This window comes from Prunus persica, chromosome G2 (assembly GCF_000346465.2).
Source record: "Prunus persica cultivar Lovell chromosome G2, Prunus_persica_NCBIv2, whole genome shotgun sequence".
Taxonomy (NCBI): Eukaryota; Viridiplantae; Streptophyta; class Magnoliopsida; order Rosales; family Rosaceae; genus Prunus; species Prunus persica.
The window spans coordinates 23221805-23246006 of record NC_034010.1 but is presented as its reverse complement, the minus strand read 5'-3'; the positions used below and the strand labels follow the sequence as shown (position 1 = coordinate 23246006).

At 37.0% G+C, this 24202-nt stretch overlaps 3 protein-coding genes across 4 annotated transcripts; all 3 read right to left on the bottom strand.

Moving 5' to 3' along the window:
• Positions 5487 to 8047, bottom strand: LOC18787071 (cytochrome b5). Of its 2 annotated transcripts, none has more exons than XM_007218521.2 (4): positions 7809 to 8047; positions 7530 to 7630; positions 6162 to 6228; positions 5487 to 6046 (listed from the first exon to the last, which is right to left on the bottom strand). In XM_007218521.2, exons 2-4 carry the CDS (start codon positions 7614 to 7616, stop codon positions 5796 to 5798), a joined length of 405 nt encoding a protein of 134 aa, XP_007218583.1. In that variant the 5' UTR covers positions 7617 to 7630; positions 7809 to 8047; the 3' UTR covers positions 5487 to 5795. The 2 variants fall into 2 exon arrangements, with proteins under 2 accessions (XP_007218583.1, XP_007218584.1); XM_007218522.2 differs by having other exon boundaries at positions 7743 to 7951.
• LOC18786308 lies at positions 9033 to 11995 on the bottom strand. Its single transcript, XM_020557806.1, has 5 exons — positions 11886 to 11995; positions 11754 to 11799; positions 10908 to 11590; positions 10388 to 10541; positions 9033 to 9350 (listed from the first exon to the last, which is right to left on the bottom strand). Exons 1-5 carry the CDS (start codon positions 11889 to 11891, stop codon positions 9331 to 9333), a joined length of 909 nt encoding a protein of 302 aa, XP_020413395.1. The 5' UTR covers positions 11892 to 11995; the 3' UTR covers positions 9033 to 9330.
• Positions 21233 to 23260, bottom strand: LOC18785396 (leucine-rich repeat extensin-like protein 3). Its single transcript, XM_020558066.1, has one exon. The coding sequence runs from the start codon at positions 23086 to 23088 to the stop codon at positions 21559 to 21561; it is 1530 nt and encodes a 509-aa protein (XP_020413655.1). The 5' UTR covers positions 23089 to 23260; the 3' UTR covers positions 21233 to 21558.

The window sequence follows — 24202 nt, the reverse complement described above, 5'->3', positions numbered from 1 at the left end:
TAATGGATCATGAATATGTCACGTATCTTCGAATATTATACGCCCGTCTCATATTATATGAGAGAGTTTGAAACGAATTAACATCATTTTTCTTTTTAAATTGCTGTGGCAAATTAAAAATATTTTAAAAGACAACTAATAGCAAAACTTGGTATCTAGGAGGGAGAACCATTTCTACGTAAATGATATTTCTCAATGATAGGACGTTAAATTTTGACCATTAATTCATTATCCGATTCATTAAAAAGATAATAGATTTAACTCTACACTTGTATATTTCTAAGCAACTTAAAACCATATGGTTAAGAGGTTGAGGTCCTCCCCCTTCCCCCACTGGCACCCGTTTGAACCCCATGATGGTAATTGAGCCCCTCCCTTATCCTATAATGTAGATCTTTGAATTTCCGAAATAAAAAAAATTTAAAAAAATCATATAGTTAGAATCGTTTATATATATATATATATATATATATATAATTATATGGTTTTCTTTCAATCATCATTGGCTGCTGCATTTTGATGTCAGATCTCCACTTGCGTTTTAGCTCTGGATCTTCACCACCATCCTTTTTGCGGTTTCTTTATGTTCGGAATAAGTCACTAAGACTTTTTGGGTTCTCTATGTAGTTTTCACCTCTCCGTTATTGTAATGACAATTTGTGGCTAGTTTGTATTGGTCTTTTTTGATTGAATTATAAATGCAATCTTAGAATTTTTATAAATAAATAAAACTTAATTATAATACTTAAAAAAGAATTTGTATTTTTGTGGCTAATGACTTTTTTGACTGAATTATGAATGTAAGGCATAGAGGACTGGCTTGTTGAATATGTTGTAGTCATATTAGGATTGATGACTTCTTCTCGTTAATGAGTCAATAGACTTAATACCATAATTAAATCACACAGTATTATTATTCAGTGAATGATAAATAACCCTTAATTTAATTTTCTTTTCAATGTAAAAAAAAATTGTGAGAGATGGGCACTCCCCTAGGCTATATGAATTTGTGTCCTTAATTGATGTTGATTTTGTCCACCAGGACCACAACCCTTCAAGTGATTTTGACCCCTTACAAATTGTCGATATGTATTTCAATGGATGGACATTTATACACACATATATGTATGAATGATATTTTAAAGATAATTTCTACAAAAAAATCACTTAAATCCAATATCATTTTATCACTTAATTAAATTATTAAAATTTTAGTACTTTCTTAAAGAACCGTGTTCATTGATTTTATAAAACACAATTAGATGTCTAAACGGTTTTTGATTTGTCTAATTTTTTGCAAAGATAAGCTATGAATGAAGATCTAAAAAATAAATAGTTTGGATCATTAAAAAAAAATTCATAAAATACCCTAAATGGCGTCCCTCAAATAAAATTATTTAAAAAATCCCCACATATATAGTACATTTTGGTTTTCTTCCACATGCATGTGGAATTGTGACCTATTAATTAGTGTGACATGTTAGGACTCTCATGGGGTTAGAAATTAATTAGACCATGTAGTCTATAAAGACCAGATCGTACAGAGTACCAGACCTTGCTCTATCTCTACCACAAGCAGCAAGCTTTACCTGTTATGAGCAAACAATTTCTCTCCCTGGCCTGAAATTATGTGTGCCCCTGGAAAATTAATGCATTTCGTGATCTCATGAATGAGATTTGCTTTCGATCATAAACACAATCTTCAGCCCTCTATTGGAAGGAGACAAGTTGATTGTTCGCCTTTGTCCAAACCAGCATGTTCATCAAAATCGTGGTGTGTGGACTAGGGCCCACCCATGGTTGCTACACTCACACAAGACTCCGAACCTCCCTTGAATCTAATTGTTCCCACTTATTTGGAAAAAAACCCATCAACACTTATTGGACTAAGGATAGTGAATGACAATCTATTATTGTGGAGATAAATTCTTAAGTGAGACTGCCTTAAGCTGTGACTGAAAGTGAGATTCACATACGAATTCCAATGTCGATTAAAGACAATTCTACACAAGACTCTCTCGAATTATATGATAATTTAATGACTGATTTAATAAGAATATAGTAGTTGAATTGAATCCAACTATCGTAATTTGCCGGGCACATCGATGGTGAACAAATATCGCTCCCTTGAATAATATCATACATGCATTTTCACACTTGACCTAGACCTTTAGACCTATCAATTTGGCATAATTTGAGCAACATAGTCCGGTTCATTACATATTAACATTTTAAATTTTAATAACAAGGTATTGACCTCGAGATTACTGCCCTAATGTTATATTGAAATCAATCATGGACCGGAGACTAATCAAAAGCCGTGGCCTAATGTGAAACGGACAAGTTTATTGATCACGTCAACTATGTGTCAAATTGATTTAATTAAGTCTGATTAATTAGTATTATTATTGAAAATGTGGCTAAACTTAGATTATTTATTCACATAGAGCATCTGCTGCTGGACAGCCATAGGTTAAGCAGGCGTCACTAATAAATTGACTGCTAATTAATGTTGATAACTTGATATGCAAAATGAAACTGGTCACTTTCCGTCACTGTTATGTTGAAATTTCTTTGAAAAGAGAATCTTAATAAAATAATTATTATAATATAGCGGATTAATTATTTTTCCTGCGTCAAACCATTCTACGGTCTTCACACACACACACAATATGTTGCTTGATACTTAAAATATCCCCATTAAAAAAGTTTTTAAGTTAATTAATTCAAACATATCACAACTGCTAGCATTCAACCACATAGCTAAAAAGGTATATGCGTTGATAAATTTTTGTACGTACCGGTTATATACGATAAATTTTTCTCGTTAGGTGCACGTATATTCTACCGATTATATATGACTCATTATATAACGATGAGATCATACATATTGTGAGAGAGCGAGGATATATGATCGGAGCATAAAAAAGTTTTGAGTATTTGATTATATTAGGGACTTTAAAGGATTCAAAGTAAATTATAATGTTCAAATTATTATAGCATTGATCCAAAAAGTGGGCGTCATGATATATGCTAGACAAATGGAGCAAGATCTACCCCATATATAAAAAGATATCAATCACGCAGCTGTATGCTTTGATGCCAAAGATATGCTATCAACAGTTTGGGAAGCAATTCGCCTTTGCCTAATCAACCTAAATTTTAAAGCTGGTTGGGGCCTTAAACCCAGGAAAATGTCGAGAGCAAAAGAAAATTAAACAGTGACACCTTACGTTTGCGATGATGATGAGTTGTTGTCGTTCATTTGGCTCGTGCAATTAAGACAGTTGATGAGAACATATAGAGCCAACGACAATGATCTATCAAACAGTGTTTTGGAGACTTTCTTTTCCACATAAATTGATAAGGACCACCCTAACCACTGCATTAACTAATTATAATCAACAGATAATTAGGCTAATTAATTGGTTTAAGCATAGCCGCAAGAATCTCCCACTAATGTTTGCTTTGAATTCCCAGACAGAGATATTGACTGGAAAAGAAAGATAAACATAAGAAACAAAATGGCTTGGATTGCGCGAAAAAAAATAACACAAAACAACTTGGATGCCTTCTAAGTTTGGATGAGGAAGAACAATCGTATGTGCAAATTAAATAAAATGCGTGTGATGTGTTTTCTTGGCTTAATTCATGTTTTAATCCAATCACTGTTTTGGATGGGATGGGATGGAAGGATGCTTGTTTGACTTGTCACTTCTTCTGGGTACTTATAAATTACCATTCCTTAATCAATAATTAATGCCCCACTTGCCAATAATTGAGAGATAAAACAGAAAAGAACGTAGGTTTATGTGCACATTATTACGTCGAAATTTTAATTTATAAGTTAACAAGTCGGGTTTAAATTATTTATCGTTGTTAATTAGTTTTGGGTTTTTAGGATTTTTAGTGTGAGTATGGACCACCTTTAGGTAGATGAGAATATGTGTGTTCCAACCCGATTAAGATGTTTGTGATATAATCTTGCAAGTGCTTTTTGGTGTGTCGCTTTATACCATACTCAAATAGAAAGCTTATATCAAAAGGAAGGACAAAACTTGTGTCACGAGGATTTTCCAAATAATTTAAACTTCGCTTTCTGTTAAAATCAAATCAACTCATAATGCACATGATTAGTTGCATGAGGTTCAAAGCATTGGATAATAAATATGTGATGTGCTTTGCAAAGCAATGCGTAAGACAAATGTAAAGGGTAGTACTAGTACTAGCCTGCATGTGATTAATTTGATCTATGAGCTGAATTATGATTAGGACTTGTGATCACTACCTAAATCAATCGATAATCTGTACGAACTAATATAATTGTGAGTTCAACTTCTATGTTTTCTTGCGTAATTATTGAGTACGGCACCGTTTTGGATTTAGGGTTGAGAGGCTTTAGTCACTAACCGCCATGCTAATCAGGATGCAGGACAATGTTAGACGCGGTGATGAATAATTTGTTGGCTAATTGCTCAGTTGGTGAACTTGCTTATTCATGATATCAAATCCACCCTGATCATGAAGCATATCCCACAAATCTTGCATACAAATCATACGGAAAAGTGCTTGTAATTTTCCAGTGTTGGGCATTGTACAATTTGAACAGAAAGATTCTACTCCTTTTATCCATTGATTTGATAATACATGGCTGGGCTGTCTTATTGCGATATTGAAGGTTGATAGATAAGCATGTTTTTTCAGTTTTATGAATATAATCATTCAATTATGCTTTAGATTGAGTCTTTAAAAAAACAGTCAGCAGTAAATAAAATCTTTTCTGAGAAAAAAAATCTTTGTTCCCTGTTACTATACACACAAAATATCCCTGGCATTGTTAAAGTTAAAGGCATGATCTGCTAACCAACTAGCTCTGAGCTAGTGGTAATTCTGCTCTCAAGTTTGAATCCCTCTCCCACGAGTCGCGACTAATTAAAACTAAAAAGGGAGAATCTGTGAAACTTATTTGAACAAGAACTTCCCATATAAGAGGCATCCAAACCACCTATGCCAGACAAATGAGTAGTGAATTTGCACTATGTAATCTTTGAACCTTGATAAGCCCATTTTCTATTTATTTTTGTTCTTACTTGGTACACCAACAAGGGCTGCTGAGGCCCAAAGCCCTAAAGAAAACTTAGGACTGGAAATTCCTAAACAGTCTGAAAGCCCATAAATGTTCAGTTCATCAGCAATAAATAACACTATTTCTCTTTTCTTGGTAAGAAGCAAACAATTCCCAGATCCAAGGCCATTTAACATTCCAGATATAACTCAAATCTTGAGTTCTGATTTTATGGTTGTTTCCATGTGGTTGCAAAGATCAGAGATGGAAGGCAAAAGGAGAGGTAAAATTAGAATTACCAAGGCCATTAAACATTTTTATTAGTACTTTGGCTATTTTACCATAGCCTTGCTATCTAAGAATAGCTATAAAAAATTGGGAAAAAAAGTATCAGAAATTTAAACTGTGGACACAAGAACAAGAATGAGGCAAATTATTCCATTGATCCAAATGACCATACCTAAGATCTATTTGTTTAATCAAAGTATAGGAAACAACAACTAAATTAAAGGTGAAGAGGTAAATGCTTTTACAAAGGTCACTGCAATAGGATGAAGCAATGCTTTGGCAAGTCAATAAATTCCAAGCACACACAAGAAATACAGATATGTAAAAAGGGTAGTACAACATATTCAAAAAAGCAAAGTAATAACTTAAATTCCATTATTACCACTTGAGTGATAGAATGTCTAGGTCTCAGTTTAAAGTTCCATACGTATGGATGATTGAACTACTTCTTCTTCCCGTAGTATTGCAGAGCAAATGCAGCCCCCAAGATCAACAAGGGCAGCAGAAACTGTAACAGCTTTACCACAAATCCAGAAGATTGCCCGGATGGAGGAGTTGTTTGAGCAGGAAGCTTGTAACTTGGCTGTTCTGGTATGGTGGATGTGTCAACCTTGCCTACATAAAATTTTTCCATCTGCTCCTTCGCAGAATCACTGTGGCCCACATCATTAAAATCATCTGTTGCATCTTTCTCTGCAAGATGTTTAACCAAAGTTCTATTCACCGCACATAATGTTCTCGTACTCTAGAACCAGTAACAATCACAAAGATAACAGATAGATTGCTAAGCTGAAGTGCACAATCTTACCGACTGCTAATAGCAACACTTCATCGCCCCCAGGGTGATCCTCCAAAAAAGGGGTGACATCATAAACCTGTGGAAAATTGTTCAAGATGCATTAGTCAGCAATGCTGCTAAATAAATGCGGTAGATGAATGGATCTGAGTAAAAAAGGAACCATTTAAGTTACCAGATAGAAGACTTTACTAAAATATCTGTCGAATTTGTGTAGGATCAACAGAGCAATAAACAGAGGGGCCTTCTAGGTAGGAAGCAAATTAATAGGCTTATATAACATAGGTCAGTAGATTCACTACCAGGAACAGGTTTCCTTATCCTTTTATAATCTTTTTTTGGTGTAAAACAAATTTAGGAAAGAGAACAGAGAAATTCAACAGAAATCCCAATGACCTGCGGCCTGGTCTACTGTTCTCTGAATACAATTGTGATGGCACATGCTATTTTATTTCATTGTTCTGCAGTCGTGAATGTTGCTTTGTAGTGTAACAATTATTTATATACCATTGGAGATTACAATTGTCTGCTTTAATTAGCGAGTCAATGGTTATTTCAAATAGAAGAAAACCTTCATAATTAAACGCCTTAAGTCCAACTACTTTCCCCAATGGCACATTGAGCACCATGCTAAAGTAAACAACATATTTAAACACTTGCTTAGTCTCCACTACCTTAGGACCAGCAGACATAGAGAGACCCCAATTAACAAACTTAAGCACTTTTCAAAATGTTTTGTGTTCATAAGTCGAAGAAACTAATTGATTCTGCATTTATCTGTGGTCAGGCATTGAACATGTCTATCACATACAACACTTAATCGGTACAAATTAATATTGTAGCCCTTCTCCTCCATTCCATCCTACTTATGTTGCCGATGATTAAATTATATTAACACCAAAAAATAGAGCAACAATCATACACGCACAAACTACACAGAAAACGCAAGGTGCAACTCAATCCTTCAAACAACATTACCATTTAACAACCTATGATTAAAGTTAAACCTATCAAACATAACAGCATATTGCAAGTGTTCAGCAGCAGGCATCCTTTGCACTGATATGCTAATTCACTGTAGCTTTTAAAGATATGTCTGCCCTTTTCCTCCCTCCTTTTTGTTTCAATTCCCCTTTATACTTTGAATTAGATCTATAAACTCCTCTACTCAATGCTAAAGTAACTCTCACACATAGCAAAACGGGTGGCAGCAAAAGACTTTGCCTTTAACCAACAGATAAATCATAAATCATATATCACAAATCACAAATCAACCCAGAAACTGAATTAATTCAGATACATACACAGGTATTAATACATTTACAATAAAATGAGAATCAAAGGGGAAAAGAAAACAAAGAAAAAGACTACAAATCTGACCTTTCCAGAGATTATGATCCAGCAATCTTTCTTGTGGTTGTGCTTGGCCACCTCATCGAAATGATAAACTTGAGAATCTGAAGCCATTCCTGCAGCTGCCTCTGTTCATCACAAAGTCAAACCCCATCAACACCAAACCAAAAAATGGAGAAAACCCAAAAATAATAATTAAAAAGACAGAAACTTTAAAGCTAGATTTGATCCATAAGTTACCAAAGTAAAAAGCTTGATGAGGAAATCAACAAAAAAGTGATAGAGAAGTCATGCTTCTTTTCTTACATAGGAGAGAAGAAGAAGAAGAGGTTGGGCTTTGAAGCACAGCTCCTCTTTGAGTAACTTGTCTTACTCTTTACCTATCCTCAATATGCTGACCTTTTATTTTATGAGTAACTAGTTGAGTAACTATATATAATATTTTCTGTACCTAAAAAAAAAAACAATATATAATATTTTGCCTCAACCCAGATTCATACTTAGTATTAAATTGACCCACCAACCTAGTTCTTTAATTTACTCTCTAATTCCCTATGTTGTTGTATTGCTATTGTCAAACTTTCACACCCCTCTCTCTCTCTCTCTCTCTCTCTCTCTCTCTCTCTCTCTCTATGGTCCAAGTTGGCTCCTAATTTTAAAATGTTTTTTTTCCCAAACTTTTTCATATCATTCATAAAAATACACTCATGGAGTTATTTTCCTTGCAATATAGATTAATCAGCTGTTTGTCCACCACAGGCATAATTCTTTGATTTTAGTATAAATCTAGTGTGAGCCTGCCAATTTTTTTGCTTTTTTTTTTGGGTCAAAGAGCTTGCCTTTATGATTGGGGGCTGCTATGCTATATATGCAGCTAAAATCAATTGATCTTTGTTTGAAAATTGGTGTATTAATTAGTCAATCTTTGGATGCAGTTTAATTCAAACCCCCATATTCTTGGAGGAAAAAGAAGGCTCCCCCCCTCATATTATTTTTGGATTCACTATTTTCTTAAAAGGATTGTCAGTTGAACAGAATCTAATGGTTACTTTTCTTTTAATTTAAACTGCTTGTTTTCTCAACAACCAAAAAAAAAAAAAAAAAAAACTTGATGAAGCAGTGGAAAATGATAGCTGATAGTGGGGTTTTTCTAAATTTTCTAGGACTACGAGCTTTCGGTGGAATTAATCCCTTGGGATGGGCCAAACTGGTCCGCCTCATCCTAGATCCAACTAAAGGGTGCTTAGAGTGAAAATTAATGCTGATTTTATAGGTACTCAGTTATGAAAATTAATCCTTTCAATTATCCACATCAAAGCGTTTGATGTGAAACAAAACCAAACCATTAATTCATGCCGCGAAAGGAGGAAAAAAATTGGGAAAGTAGATAATCAGATATGATTGATGAGACAAGAAACAAAAAAAAAATAAAAAATTTAAAAAGAGAAAAAAACATAACATGATTATTAATAATTGTTACAACAACAAAAAAAGTGGTTTATTCTAAACAAATTGAGCCAAAGTTTATTGTTGCAAAGTACGTGCTAATGTTGGGATAATTTTGGTAATTAAATAGATAATGCATCAAAATGCCAAGACACAATCATAGCCTATATATCCGACAAAATAACTTTGCATCATATTGATTAAAACTAAAGCCAAAAACAATTAACAAAATTACAGATGATCAAAGCCAGAATCACATGGTTCAACAACAGTTACATACACGTAAAAAAACCCTAATTAATCAACATATTGTCCTTGAAATAGTTATTTTTATAGCAATCACAAAAACCCTTTAATTCCCAGGAGACCTCCAGGCCTTAATTCAGTGCACACAAGGGGCACCTGCAAAAAGATGAGAGCAAACAAATACTTGTGAGGTTGTGTTCACATTCCCATACATGAGAAAACCCAAGACATATGGTTTTGACTTGATCGAACTACAACCGTTGGATGACCACCTTATGAAAAAAAGTGATCGGGAACATGTGATGTAAAATGAACACTTTCCTAATTGGACTTATCCTTGATGTAATTTTGTACAAGAGGACCCATTACCAGTACGAAATGATTACATGGAAAGTGCATGACACTGGGTATAGCTTACTTGCTGTGTGCGAAACCTGATCGGACTATGCACATCTTGGAGTAAAGTTCTCTTATGAGACGTATGTTGTTTTCATATATATGTTTATATTATCAGACTGTGAATTCAGATTATGAATTTAAACAACCTAATCAGTAGTTCATATTCATAATTTAGCAACGTATGATCTTGATAGAGTGTTCCTTTTCTTTCTTGGGCAATGAAGCTTTCAAAATGCAGAAATCCAAGTTTAGTAAGTGCATCTAGAAGTGTATATCTCTAAAATATATCTCATATGGCATTGCAGGTATGCACATAAAAAAAACAGAGGTGGGGCACATGCAGAGAACTTGACATGCTACTGTTAAGTGCATTATTTGGCCATCCACAGTTTGTTATGAGGTCGCACATCAAAGGACATGCAATATGTAGTGCTGGAAGATCAAAGTACTATTGGGTCCAAAATGTTAAAGCACTCTGAAACAATATTTTACATGCATGGTCATGCTGATGGGTTAGGATAATTGCCCAATGATTGGATCAAGATTTGACAAATTAGCTCCACTATGGCATTTGAGCTTTATAATGAAAAAGATAATTAGACCCTTTTATATTATCCATTATTCCTTCTCTTTTCAATGTTCTGTTCTGTTAACGTCAAATTATAAGATGAAAGGTTAAAACATAAAATTTAACCCACAAAAAAGTATACATCTTTACCAGTTTTAGTATTAATGCTGGATTTTATTAGTGTGGAAACATATGCTGTCTTTGAATGATAGAGAGTGGTATGTACCTTGAATTGGAAGCAAAGAAACCGATTCATAAGCATCATTTTCGACATTGGAGATGAGCTCTACCGCACTGGGCTGCTTCTGGCCATCTGATTTGTGAATCTTGACTTCAAGCTCAGCTGGATGGATCTTCCTCTTCAACATCCTCCTCATCAGCTATGACATTAGAGATTAGGTACTCATTCAGTGAACTATGAAAAACAAGACCATGACAGTGATATGACTCTCTCCACAGTAATTATACCTCGCTAAAACTACAAAAATGTACCGTTACTAAATTACTAGCTAATAAGTGCGCGCCCTTCCTAAATTGACTAGGAAAAGAAATGTGCATCACACGTGATATCAACTCTAATCACATATGATACTGTAAATTTAGACCCCATTCAGACAATAATTAGAATTCGGAGTGTTCTTATGTTGCTAGTTTGATAACGTAACATGTTCCGATATGATATGCTTATGGAAGAAGGTGACTTGGGGATCAATAAAAGATAGAAAATAAAGCATTTAACTACTCACTCGTTGCATATTTTTGATTGGACTTGAATCATCTTTGACGCGAGGGATGAGTTTCTTGGCAAATGCTAGGCCACTCCTTGTTCTGGCATTCATTTTTTTCTCCATTTCTGGCTGGACCTTGCCAGAGTCAAGCTTCAGTTGACCAACATCAGGAACATCAGCCTGGAACAAGTCAGCCAGTGTAATTCTCTGACCTTTCTTATTCTTGCTCTGATCATTAGCACTCTGATCAGGTTTAGTACTGATTTCACTGGACCCCTCAAATGGAGTAAGAGGGACACCATCAACGGTCAGGATCACATCAGCTGGTTTCTGAACAATGGCATCAAAATTTGACCCAATATCCTCAAAGCTGTGTTCAAATGTTGTAAACATTAAAGGGTTCAGTTCTTCATCTTCAACACTATGATCATAATGTTCATCATCATCATCATCATCATCATTACCACTGTGTGAAAATCCATGGCTTTCCTGATCGTCTTCTTCGCTCTCCAGAACGAAATATTCGTTTTGGTGGGTAGAGGGTTTTAGGGGGTCGAAACCAAAGGTGCCTATAGTTAAAATGCCATCCCTCCAACCATCAAGCCCATCCACATTAACAAGGCCAACTTGTTTGAGAAATGCTTGTGTGTCCTTGTCATTGGTTTCCAGTTCACTCTTTTTCACATTCCCAGCAAACCCATCTGAGGAAACCAATAAAAAAATAAATTAAAGAAATTCATGAATAAAAAAGGTGACAAATATTTGGTACATTCAACTTGGAATAAATAATCAAAATAATCTCAAATTAAAAGGTGAAAAATTTATAATTTGGTATATGAAGAGAGAGAGTTCAGAAAATAAGACCCTTGACGACCCTTTGATGAAGCCTCTTATGAACCCAGTTGAAGATCTATGTGGAGAATGAAATAAGATCAATTAGTGACTACAATAATATTTGAAAAATAAAACCCTAAATATAATGTGCATGGTTCTAACCTTCATATTTTGTGAGCAATTGCGAATTATCAAAGAACTGGTGGTACAAGTAGAAAGCAATGAGGAGTAGCAAAGCTAGCCCCAGTGAGTGAAACACTGAAACTGAAGGGGATGATCATGGAGTTGAAGACACTAAAAGGAGGGGGGCCAAGTGGGTTGGAGAATCAGATCATGACATGTGTCCAGGGTAGGGCCCTAAGATATAGCTATGCTTTTGGGTGCGTGGCATGTTTGACGAGCCACGGTGTTGGGTCTTTGTGGCATGATCGATGTGCCGAAATTCTTGATATGATGTTTTTACCCTCCCAGCTCTACCAGCTCCCATGTTGCTTTAGAGCAAGTCCAGCAGTGGGAGCTGGACTCGGGTTGGGGGGGTTTGGGCAAAAAAAGGAGGTCCAGCAGTGAAGAAGCAGTCCGGGCGAGCGTGGGGTCCACTAGACAGGGCAGGCTCGAAGGCGATTTCGGCCCAAGCTCGGGCCCGAGGGCGATGACGTCATTGTTGACGCCAGCGTGGCGTCAGCCCTCCCGAATTCAAATTTTTTTTACCGTTGGCGCGTGCATTGCACGCGTCAACGTTAAAAAAAATTTCAAATTCACCGCTATAGTAGCCGCCAACGGCTACTTGACACGTGGCAGCCTCTGGTCGCTCCGATTCGAATTTTTTCTTCAATCCAACGGCAACCAATTTTTCTGCAATAAAAAATTGAAAAAAAAAATCGATTTTTTTTTTAAAAAATACACAAAAATTACTGAATTTTTTGTGTATAAATACCAACCAATACTCTTCACTTTTAACACCAAATCCTCATATATTTTCTTCTCCTTCTACTATTGTTCACTTTCTCCTCAAAATTTATTCACTTTCTATTCAATATTTTTTCACTTTGAAGTTGTATTTTTTTTCTATCATATTATGGGTTCTTCTAATGAAAATGGAGGGGCATGGAGCATGATGGAAGATGTTAGCTTATGTGAGGCTTGGGTCCAAGTTAGTCATTGTCCCGTAACGGGCAATGAGATGAAATTTTCTCATATGTGGAAAAAAATTCATCAAGCATTTTGTGAAAGGGCAATTGGTTCTACACGTACAGAAATGACATTATCCAGTAGGTGGAAAGTTCTTAATAAAGAGTTGTCGAAATGGAGAAATGGCTTAGCAAAAGCGATGAACAAGCATCGAAGCGGAGAAAACCTTAGCAGTGAGGTAAATTATTTGTCATTTTCCTTCTATTAATTTCTATGTCATATTAATTTTTATTTAAATGTTTCTTGCAATTTATTTATTTTGTTAATATGTCTCTAGTTTTTTTTTATACATGTTGCATTTTTTTTAAATTTATTGAATTTGCATTAGTTTTTTTTTACATGTTGCATTGCCAATATTTTTTAAAGTTTCTTGCATTTCCATTTAATTTTTTTTTTATAGATTATGCAAGCTCAAATGTGGTTTGGTGCTACGGGGCAAGGGAAAAAAAGTTTCAACCATACCCATTGTTGGGAGGTGGTGAAGACTTGTAAGAGATTCCAAATTATTCCAACCGGTCCGACGGTAGTCTTGAACGAGACTCCACTTCATGAGACGCCGGCATCGGATTCACCTATGAATTCCCCAATGAGTCAAGACTCACCCATTGAAAAGGAGGCAAGGCCTATTGGGAGAAAGGCGGCGAAGGCGAATAGAGGGAGTAATTCTAGCAAGAATGCATCTAAATTTTTGGAGGAACTTTCAAAGCACCAAGCCATGAGAATTGAAATGGACTTGAAACAACAAGAGCACGATATGGCTATTCAAGTCGAATATGCAAAAGAAAGGGAGTATGTACACAAAGAAAGGGAGTATGTACGAGAACAAAACATTGAAAAAAAAAGATCGGGAAACCATGGCCATGGATACAAGCCATATGTCCCCTGAAACAAAACAATTTTGGAAGCTAGAACTAAGGGATGTTATGAGACGAAGACTTTTCGTGACGATGGACCTAGCAACACGGATTGGTTAAATGATGGAAACCATTAAAATAGTTTGTTTGCCTTTCATGTCTTAGTTTACTTGCCTTTGATTTCATTGTATTTTTTGTTTTGTTTAATTCATGTATTTTATTTTATTAGTTGTATTGCTTTTCTTTTAGTCAATAAAGAAAATATTCAACAAAAATCCTTTTTATTCAAAACATTCCATACATAAAAAATAAACCACAACCAAAGCATAAAAAATAAACAACCCACAACCAAAGCATAAAAAATAAACAACCTACAACCAAAGCATAAAAAATAAACAACCCACAACCAAAGCACAAAAAATAAACAACATACAACATAAACATAATAAATTAAAAACAACTTCTTCACTTCACTTCATTCACCTTCATTTCCTTCATTGCCTTTCACCGCCCATAAATGCTCCATCAAGTCAACTTGACGGTGTTCATGAATATACGACGATTGCATCTCCGTATAGCGATCAATCATACGGGGCATGAAACTACCGTCTCTAACCAACGGTTCATGCTGCACTGGTTCTCCATTTGGCCTCACTGGTTTTTCATAAATTCGTGTTAGGGCCGTATCCATGGGATTTGGTTCATACACGTCATCAGCATCGTAATCATATTCATCTTCCACAATCATGTTATGGAGGATGATACAAGTCATCATTATACTCCTAAGCACCTCCTCGTCAAATAGACGTGCCGCGTCCCTGATAATAGCCCACCGAGCGTGAAGGATATCAAAGCACCTCTCAACATCTTTTCTGTACTCCTCTTGATAGCGAGCAAAAATTTTTGCTTATGGGATCGGGGATGTGGAATTGTTTTCACAAATGTTGTTCACCTCGGGTAGATGCCATCAGCTAGATAATACCCGTTCTGGTAGATGGTATTGTTAATTTCATATGTGATATTTGGGGCTTCACCTCTCAAAACATCATTGAACACCGGGGATTGACCTAGGACATTCAAATCGTTTTGAGATCCGGCAACTCCGAAGAAGGCGTGCCAAACCCATGTATCAAAACCAGCAAATGCTTCCAGGATGATACTTTTCTGCCCTTTTCTATTTCCGTAGTCCCCTTGCCAAGCAGTTGGACAATTTTTTCACTGCCAATGCATGCAGTCAATGCTACCAATCATGCCAGGAAATCCTCGAGACTCAGCTTTTTGGAGAAGCCTTTGCAGGTCCCTGGGCGTAGGTCTGCGGAGGTAGTCTCTGGTGTACAGAGTTTTCACTGCATCACAAAATCGCACCAAGCTCTCCAAAACAATGGACTTCCCTATCCGAGCAATCTCATCCACCTGATTAGCAGATGACCCATACGCCAACATTCGTATCACAGCTGTGAACTTCTGCTGTGGAAGAATTCCCAAATTTCCAGCACAATTTCTCTTTTGAACAAAATATTCATCATAATTGCAAATATCATGCATGATTTTATTGAACAAATGGGGTTGCATTCTATATCTCCCTCGAAAATGAACATCAGAGTACAGAGATTGTGAGATAAAATAATCTTCCATAAGATTCTTACCCCGAGAATGTCTATATCTGTCCACATTTGGGCGACAGCCTTCTCGTGAACCACGGCGACCCTGATTTTCTTCCTCCAGCAAAGCAACTGCTATGCCAAGTTTCTCATCTAGTTCTCTCTGCGCCCTTTTGCTTGCAGCTCGTCTACGCATTCTTTTTCTAGTTTCTCGCTCTTGCCTCTCCAAAACCTCTTCCATGTCTGCCATTGAGAATGGAGAATGAAATCTAAAATTTGAGAAATGGAAGTGTAGAGAAGAACTGGTGTGGGAGGTATGAGCTGAACCTCTGGTTTTATAGAAAAATGTACACAGATAGATATGACACGCGGCGCAATCTTAGAGGGTGAAAATCTTATCTGAAATTTGAAATTCGAATGAAATTTCAAATTTCAAATTTATCTGAAATTTGAATTTCGAAATGTATCTGAAATTTGACATTTTGAATTTATCTGAAATTTGAATTTTGAAATGTATCTGAAATTTGAAATTTATCTGAAATTTATCTGAAATTTGAAACCGAAAATCTTATCCGATATGAATAGTATTGACACGTAGGAACCCAAAAATCTTTTCCGAAAATATTATCCAAATTAATTGTTTAAGTAAACAAAGTTGCTAGAGCAGCCACTATTCACGTGAATAGTTGCTGCTCTAGGGCTCATCTTGCCATGGCAAGGGGCAACTGGTGGAAATGCTCTTAGGTAAAAACACAAAGATACTTGGGTGTCTTTGGTATCTTATTTCAATCCAATTTTATCAACTCAAAAACAAGTTCAAACCACAAAAATTCGTTTAATAGACTCATTTTCAAAAACTCAAACCCAAGAAAAACTCCAAAACACCCATTATTAAAAACAAAAAAAATGAGATGTTATAGTTTTTTTTTTTTTCACTCTCTCTCTCTCTCTTTTTCCACTATCGTCTCTCCCTCCTCCCTCTCTCGTCTCTGTCTCTCCTCACTCTCCCGTCTCTCTCTTCCTCTCTCATATCTCTCTCTTTTTCTTGTTAATTTCAATTTGGGAATTTAGGTCTTTTGATTTTTTTTATTTTAATTTCAATTTTTTTAGATCATTAAAATACAATACCAAACAAGTTTTTAGATCTTAAAATAACTATTTGAAAACTAATGTTTTTAAAATAAATCATAGTTTTTGAATTTGCCTTTTTAAGTAGGATACCAAACATAGCCTTATTTATCTTCTGATAATAAAAGAAAAAAAAAACACTTATGTGTTTTCATCTATACTATATTTATATCTATCTATAATATAATTTCGATGAGCTTCGATTATTAAATGGGTGATATGGGTTGCGTTGTTGTTATTAAAATGTCTTTGTGTTTAGGATTTCAACACAATTAATTAAACAGGTCATGTTCATGTCGACCCTCTTAATGTAATATCCATAACTCAACATGACACGATCCACCAACATAAATCAGCACTCCTATACATATAATACAAGTCATAAAAGATACTAGGAAAAGAGGAAGAGGAGATGTGGAAGAGCCAAAAGTGAAATTGTATAATTTTTTCTTCAAAGATATATGATAGAGAAAAATGCTAGAGTGAATGAGATAACATTTGTAACTATCAATGGGGTGTTAGTTGAATTGGCACAGGTTTTTGGTGTGCGCCCAAGTAGTCATAAGTTCCCTTTCTAACTTCGGCAAAAAAAGAAGAAGATAGCATAGGGAACTAAATTGGATGATGAGTAACTAGGATAAGGTGCTTGCATCACATAATTAGCAACCTATTCATGTGTAGTTATTCATTTTTGTCATATAAAAGTTCTCAATTTTGTTATTCATTACTTTAAATTAAAAACCTAAAGAACCATTTCCCAGCATTAATGGTTCCATATAGTTACTATATATATCTCTTCTTTTCTCACATAATATTTTTCGGCTTCAATTTTTTCTGGTCTCGCCATGCATCAAGAGAAAAGAACCATTAATGCTATAAAAAAAGAGAGAGAAAAGAACCACGACAGTTATGTGATTAATATATTTATCAGAAGCTTTCCATTAAACCAGAGACAATTAATTAAAGTTTCAATCAAATAATGTGATCAGATCGATTATAATCAAGTTCAAGGTACCAAACACTAGCCAGCACATTGCTAGGAAAACGACCTATGCATGCATATGGCAGGACATCTAATACTAAAGCCATATAATTTGGGCTTTGGTTGGGATAGAGGAACATTAATTAAGCTCTCAAAGATGAAAGACGTACGCCAAGCCAAGCTTTTTTCTCTTTCTTCAGTCTCATGATCGATCACATCATCTCGTAGGAGACTTTTGTGGTATGGCATTGGCAACTAAAAACTATCCCTATGGCCATGTGAGACTTCTATGATTGGTGGTGCTATAGCTACCATTATTCGTTTTTTCTTTTTCTTTTTTCCTTTTCTTTTTTCTGACCTTTCTTTTTCTGACCAAATTTCTTGGAGAAAGTCACTTCCCTCCCATCCCACCACCTTGGACAAAGGAAGAAGGTGAATATATCCTCAGGTTGGTTCAGGTGTGTTGCTTTTGCCAATACAGGTTCCACCTTGAGGCTAACTTTTCAGGTGGGTTACTTTCTGTAGTGCCTGCCTGCCTTCATGTTTGCCTTTGTGACTTGAAAGTTCCCTTTGTTTTTGCATTATTTTAGACTTTTGAGAACTCCAGTTGATGGGACTGCCTAGCCATTTTGGATTTGACCAACTGTGCCCTTTATTTGCTCTAACATCAAGTATAATCCCTGCCTTAATCAAAGTTAAATTAAGATTAGGGTTAAAGTTAACTTGTAAAAACTACCTCTGGATCATATAATTAATGAAACTCATGGTTATTATTGAATTTGTGGTATCTTGCTCATGTGGAAGGAAATACATATGGAAATTTGCAAGTTGGCCAGCTAACTCATTCTCTGGACAAATCAGACATTCAAAATTGGAATGTTCTATGAGAGTGAAAGCTAATTAGCTGGAACATAACAGGCCTGGTCTGGTTGCACACCAAAAGGGTCTAGCCAAAGGGAAACAGAGACATAGAAGAATTAGATGAGTTCTACTGATAGCAGTCTTATTTGGGGCTTAGCAACTTGTCTGGTTGCACCAAAGGCTACAAGCCTAAAACCATTTTCGGATGGTAGCAAAGAGTAGCATTGGCTTTCTTGGTCTTTGAGTGCTCCTCAAAGCCACTTAAATTGCTTCGGATTCTTCCTCAAGCAAGCCCGTGATTTTTTCTTTCAAATGTGGGGTTGGGACAGCTTTGGTCCTACTCTTTCTACCTGATTACAAAATGACATCTTTTCTCATAACAAGGGAAACTGAAAAATATGTGGCTCATCTTCAGATTGTATATACATCCATTAATGCATGACCAGGCACATCCATTAATTGCAGACATGGTCAAGTTGGCTCGAGCAGATGTGCTCCTCACTCTGCACCCTAGTTTGAATCCCCCTCTCCATATTTTAGATTAGTTTAAAGTAGAATATTGATGGTTAAAAAAAACATTTATGTTGAGGGGGATTCATTATAAGTCATCCTATTAACAATATAATTGACTTAACAGCTCATAAATATTTAAGATGATATTGGGGGACTTCATATCACAGATGATTAGCCCCCAAGCTCTTCTGGTCACATGGTTAATTTGAACAACCATGTTAATCCATGCATGACTGGCCAAACCCATCACTACTTTAACTTATTTGGGACAACATGGGCATCCATTTTAGGCGTCCTATTTCTAGCCTCTAGTTGTGCCTCTTAGAAGGTCCCTTTCTGATCGATAGAACATTTAGAGGAGGAAAAAGCTTACCTCAGTGGTTGAGGTCTTTGTTTGCAAACAGGGCCGGTCTGGTTGTTTTTGTTATATTTACTTGTTTGCAAACAGGGCCGGTCTGGTTGTTTTTGTTATATTTACTTGTATATATTGTTTTTCTTTCCAAGCCAGTGGGTGTTAAAAAAGAGTAAAAATGTAAAAATACAACTATTGAATGACACAATTCATACTCTGAACACGAGCTATTTACTTAAATCGAGGTGCTGAAAACCAACTCAACTAAATACACTTTTGTGTTATTACTTTGCAGTCTCAAGTATATATATAATATACACATTAAAAAAATTTGGGGTCCTTAAAAATTGAGAGCCCTGTGCGGTGGCATCACTTGCACACCCTTAGGGCCGCTCTTGTTTGCAAACTCCATGGCACCGGTTCAAATCCCCTTGTGGGTGTCCCCCTCCCCTTAGAATAGAATATCGATCAAATACAAAAATTAAAAAAATAAATAAAGAGGAGGAAAAAATCTGCTTAATTTTAGTACTTCTCTTTTAAATGGTGCTCTCTCAAAAGTGCTTTTCCATGATTAATATTTAAGTTGGACCATGAATGGTCAAAAAGATTGTGCATCATATTCTCATTATTGCAGTTCGGTGTTTGGGGTGGGCGTTACTTGGCAAATCCTGCCCCTGTTTATCTCCAAGATGATTTTTGCTTTACAGAAGAGGAATAAGACATGGCCACTAGCCTGGCCAGAACTGAAGAACTGTTTCAGAACCAGAAATTGTGGTTTAGCTAGGCCCATCAAATTGATGCCTCATATCTGTCATCCAATGCCACATGCAAGCATGCAAGGCTTTACACAGCACACAGACCCACTGAACTGAAAGAACTTTGGAGACTATAGTTTAGTTTGCAGGCTAAATACATGAATATATAGAGCAAGTATACAAACATATTGGCTTATTTCTGTTGGCTTATCTATGCATGGAGAATTTAGTGGGATCCATGCAAGTATAAAATGAAAAAGGAAATATAGATTTGTAGGATCAATGTTCTGTACAATTATACTTCATACATGTAGGTGGTGCCTTGGTGGTCTCCTTATCACCTCATATGTACTCTCATCTCGTTTTAATATGATAAAGTAAATTCAACAAGTATCTATTTATTTGGACGGGTGTTGAATGACAGAAACATTTGTGTGAAACGTGGATAATAATACTGTTATTTTCAACAATCATGATATGTTAAGTGGAAAAATTATCACCTGTGACATAGTGTGATTAGTTAGAAATAGCAAAACAGTGTTATTTCCGTTCCATACATTCTCGAGGACAAACATAAATATATGGCCCAAATATTCACTTAGATTGATGGGAGCATTTATAATGAGGGGTAACAGTGAGAGGTTATAATAAAGGAGTTCAATCCTCTAGTCCAATAATAACTATACACTAGATCGGACGGCAGTTAAGGATCCCTCATTATAAGTCCTTACTTTTACCTCTCATTCTAGCCTCCTGTAGATTCAAAATACCTAACATGAACAAAAGAATGCCCAAGATGAAGCCCAACTATTTTGCAAACAGGGCTTTTTAAGTTACAATGCTAAGCTAGGCTGTGCAATGTCCAATCTCAGCTACAACTTTGGTTTGGGATGCAAGTCTTCGGCTTCTCAACCCTTGCTGTCAAGAATCCAGTCTTTCCTTTCCTTTGGGATGATGTTGTAGGTTCACTAGACCACTTTGCTTGTTGTGCCTTTGTTTTGAGCCTTGGCCCCATTGGAGCCCAAACAAAAAAGTAAATAACTTTTGAATTCTCAATCCACTAGCATGTTAGTTTAAGCCCAATTCATATGTTTTTTTTTCCTTCTTCTGGGTTTCTTGTTCTCCTCCATTGAACACCAAGATCAAATCAAGCAACTATATTGCCACTCAAAACATGTTCACAAAATTGCATTTACCTAAATAATACTGAAATCTCATCAAATAATCAATGATAGAAGATGGTCAAAATTTGTACTACTGCAATTAAAAAACTGATTGATAGGAAATGATAGAATGCATAGAAAGTGAATGTGATAGGAAATTATACAAATTTCTTTTACACTGGTAGTAATAGGGCCACAGCCCCTTTTATTATCAAACAAAGGCATTAACAATCTTCAGTCACACCCCTACAAAGAGTGGAAGCTGACCATGAAGAATCAGAACCCAATGCCCTCTTTTCCAACACTCACATTCACCACTCCCATTTTATTTTTATGATCACAAATTATATAGTATGCCTAATATATTCAAAACACAACAAAAGTAATGTCTTGACACTTGAATTTTAGTTTCCTTTTTATCTCTGATCATTTCTCTGCCTAACTGTGGCGGCCATTGACAAGGCTCTTGGCCTCAAATCCATCCCCACTGGGCTTCCTAGAGAAAGCAAGGTGGACCCCAGGATCATGGTGAGTGAGGGAAGTGTTGTAGACAATGGAGTTGTTGATGCCTTGAACATTGCTGTTCATGAATGCCCTTGTAGGCTGTGCTGATGCTGATTTCCCTGCAGCCTTCCCTGCTTTGAGACTTTTGTCCTTACTTTTGCTCTTGCCTTTGCCTTCCTCACCACTGCTGCTGCTGCTGCTGCTGCTATTGTTCTGATCAGATTGAGTCCCAGTCACCGTTTTTCCATTGCCTTTCTTGCAAAGATACTGAGATTGCTCCCCAAGTCCATGTTTCTGAGGAGATTGTTTGAGTTCCATGAAAGCTCCTCTGTTTTCCCCTGCAATGGTTATGACCCTCATGCCTCCTGCCTCATGATCAGAGGTGTCTGATGCAGGCTTCTTGCGAGTTATAGCTCTCTCTTTGGTTTCTCCTTCATGCTTTGAACCGTGGGCATTGATGCTTGGCTTGAGAGACTCGCGTAAGTCTCTGGATTTTGGATGATCAATGGTCTTTTGTTGGACCAGCACTGTTTTCTGCTCTGCCTCCATGGGAATCCTGGGTTGCTCAGTTTGGTCTGAAGTGCTGGGCTTTAGCTGAGGGGGTGGGAGAGTGAAAGGAGAGGGTGGTGGGGCAATTGACTTGATCTTTGGCGACTGAGGTGGGGTCTTAGTGGCAGCTGGCCTAATGGTTCTGGGAGATGGGGCATTATAAGGCTCCCTAGCAGTGGCTGAAATGGTGGTGGCTGTCGGTTTTGGTGGAGAATAAGTTTGTGTTGGCTGTGGTTTAGATTCTGGAGGAGACTTTGCAGGGGCTGAAAAGATGGTGGGTTTTGGTGGAGAAGTAGTACTAGTTTGTGGTTTATAGGATGGAGAACTTGGCACTGAATCAGTAGTAGAAGTTGAAGCTTTAGTGACCTTGTTCCTATCAGGAGATGGTGCCACTGAAGAAGATGGGGCTATACCAACCCTGATTCCAGGAGATGATGGCACTGAAGAAGATGCTGCTTTTGAAATTGGTGATGGTGGAACTGATGCAGTAGTACTAGTCGCAGGAGGAGGTGGTGCTGGAGTTGCCGCAGGTGGTGGTGGCCGACGCATAAGAACGGCAGTAGGAGGCGGTGGAGCAGCAGCGGCAGGAGGTGGTGGTGGCTGAGCAGCGACGGCCGGAGGTGGTGGTGGCGGAGCAGCGACGGCAGGAGGTGGTGGTGGCTGAGCAGCGACGGCAGGAGGTGGTGGTGGCTGAGCAGCGGCTGCAGGAGGTGGTGGCGGAGCTGTGGTGGTGGGTGCTGGAGTTGGGGTTGGAGCTGGTGGTGGAGTTGGGGTTGGTTCAGGTGCAGGAGTCAATGGCCTGAATGCAGGTCTAACCACGGGTGCCGGGGCAGGGGTTGGTGCAGGGGCAGGGGTGGTGGCCGGACGGACCATGGAGCCTAGCCGAAACCATGGACGGGCAGGTTGGGTTGCCATAGGTAATCACAAGGAGAATAAAGTTGGAGAGGGTTTTTAGCTTTAGTATGGTATGCGACACAACCAAAATTAGAACTAGAGGTAATGAAGAAACATAGAAATTGGACAATGAGAATGAGGTGAAGTGTGGATTGTTATTTATAGGTGTGACAAATTTATGCACAAGCAACTTAAGATTTGACAGAAAAATTAGGGGGGACATTAAAAAGAGAAAGAAAAACAATGAGAAACACGCTGAGAGAAGAAAGATGGAGAGAAGAAAGAAAGGCATCAGATGCAGCGGAGCACTTGAAGTTGAGCTCTTTTAGAGAATGAAAAAAGCACGCAAAAATTAATTTGACGATGCAAGATTGGTATCAAATGGAGTCACATTGAAGAGTTGTGTGTTGCTGAGCCTATGATGGGATGACCTTGTTTTGTCATTTGGGGTATTCTTTGAACCAAAGACAATATCTGCAGCATTAGCATTTGCATGCAGTAGTAACTTTCACTTTTTAGAGCACCAATCGTTTACAATATTTGAAAAATATTGGACGGCTAATTGGGAAGAATAGCATCCCTCTTTGTAGTGAATCATTATTTTTCAACCCACTATAAAAATTGAGTACTTTAACTCTTGCAAGGATACCATTTCTATAGCAGTCTGTAAATTTGGAATTATGATGTTCAACATTCAAATTTTTTTATTTCCCAAATGGCTCGTGAACTACTCTAGGAGAGTGCATATATCATTAGCATTTATGAAGTAGCTTCCTAATTTGTATAACAAGGGTTTCACTACAGACAGTCGCCGGCGCGTCATCCTCAGCTTTCCTCTTAACATCTAAACATCTAAGCTCTTGATGTCACGTTCACCTGTCATTTCAATAATTTTCTTAGATGCAGTTTGTCGAGTGTGCAAATGGCGGGTTCTCTTGGAACATTTCACAGTGCCCATCAGAGTTGTTTACAAGGTTAAATGGGCTGGCTAGCAATACCAATAGAGAAAGCATATGCGTCCTCATGCTTTAAGGATCACAAAACTAACTACATGTAAACTAATTACTAGTCACTGTAATGGGATTCTTCAAATCTTCTAAGGTTTTCAATCCCACTAATTAATGTCTGTCTGCGT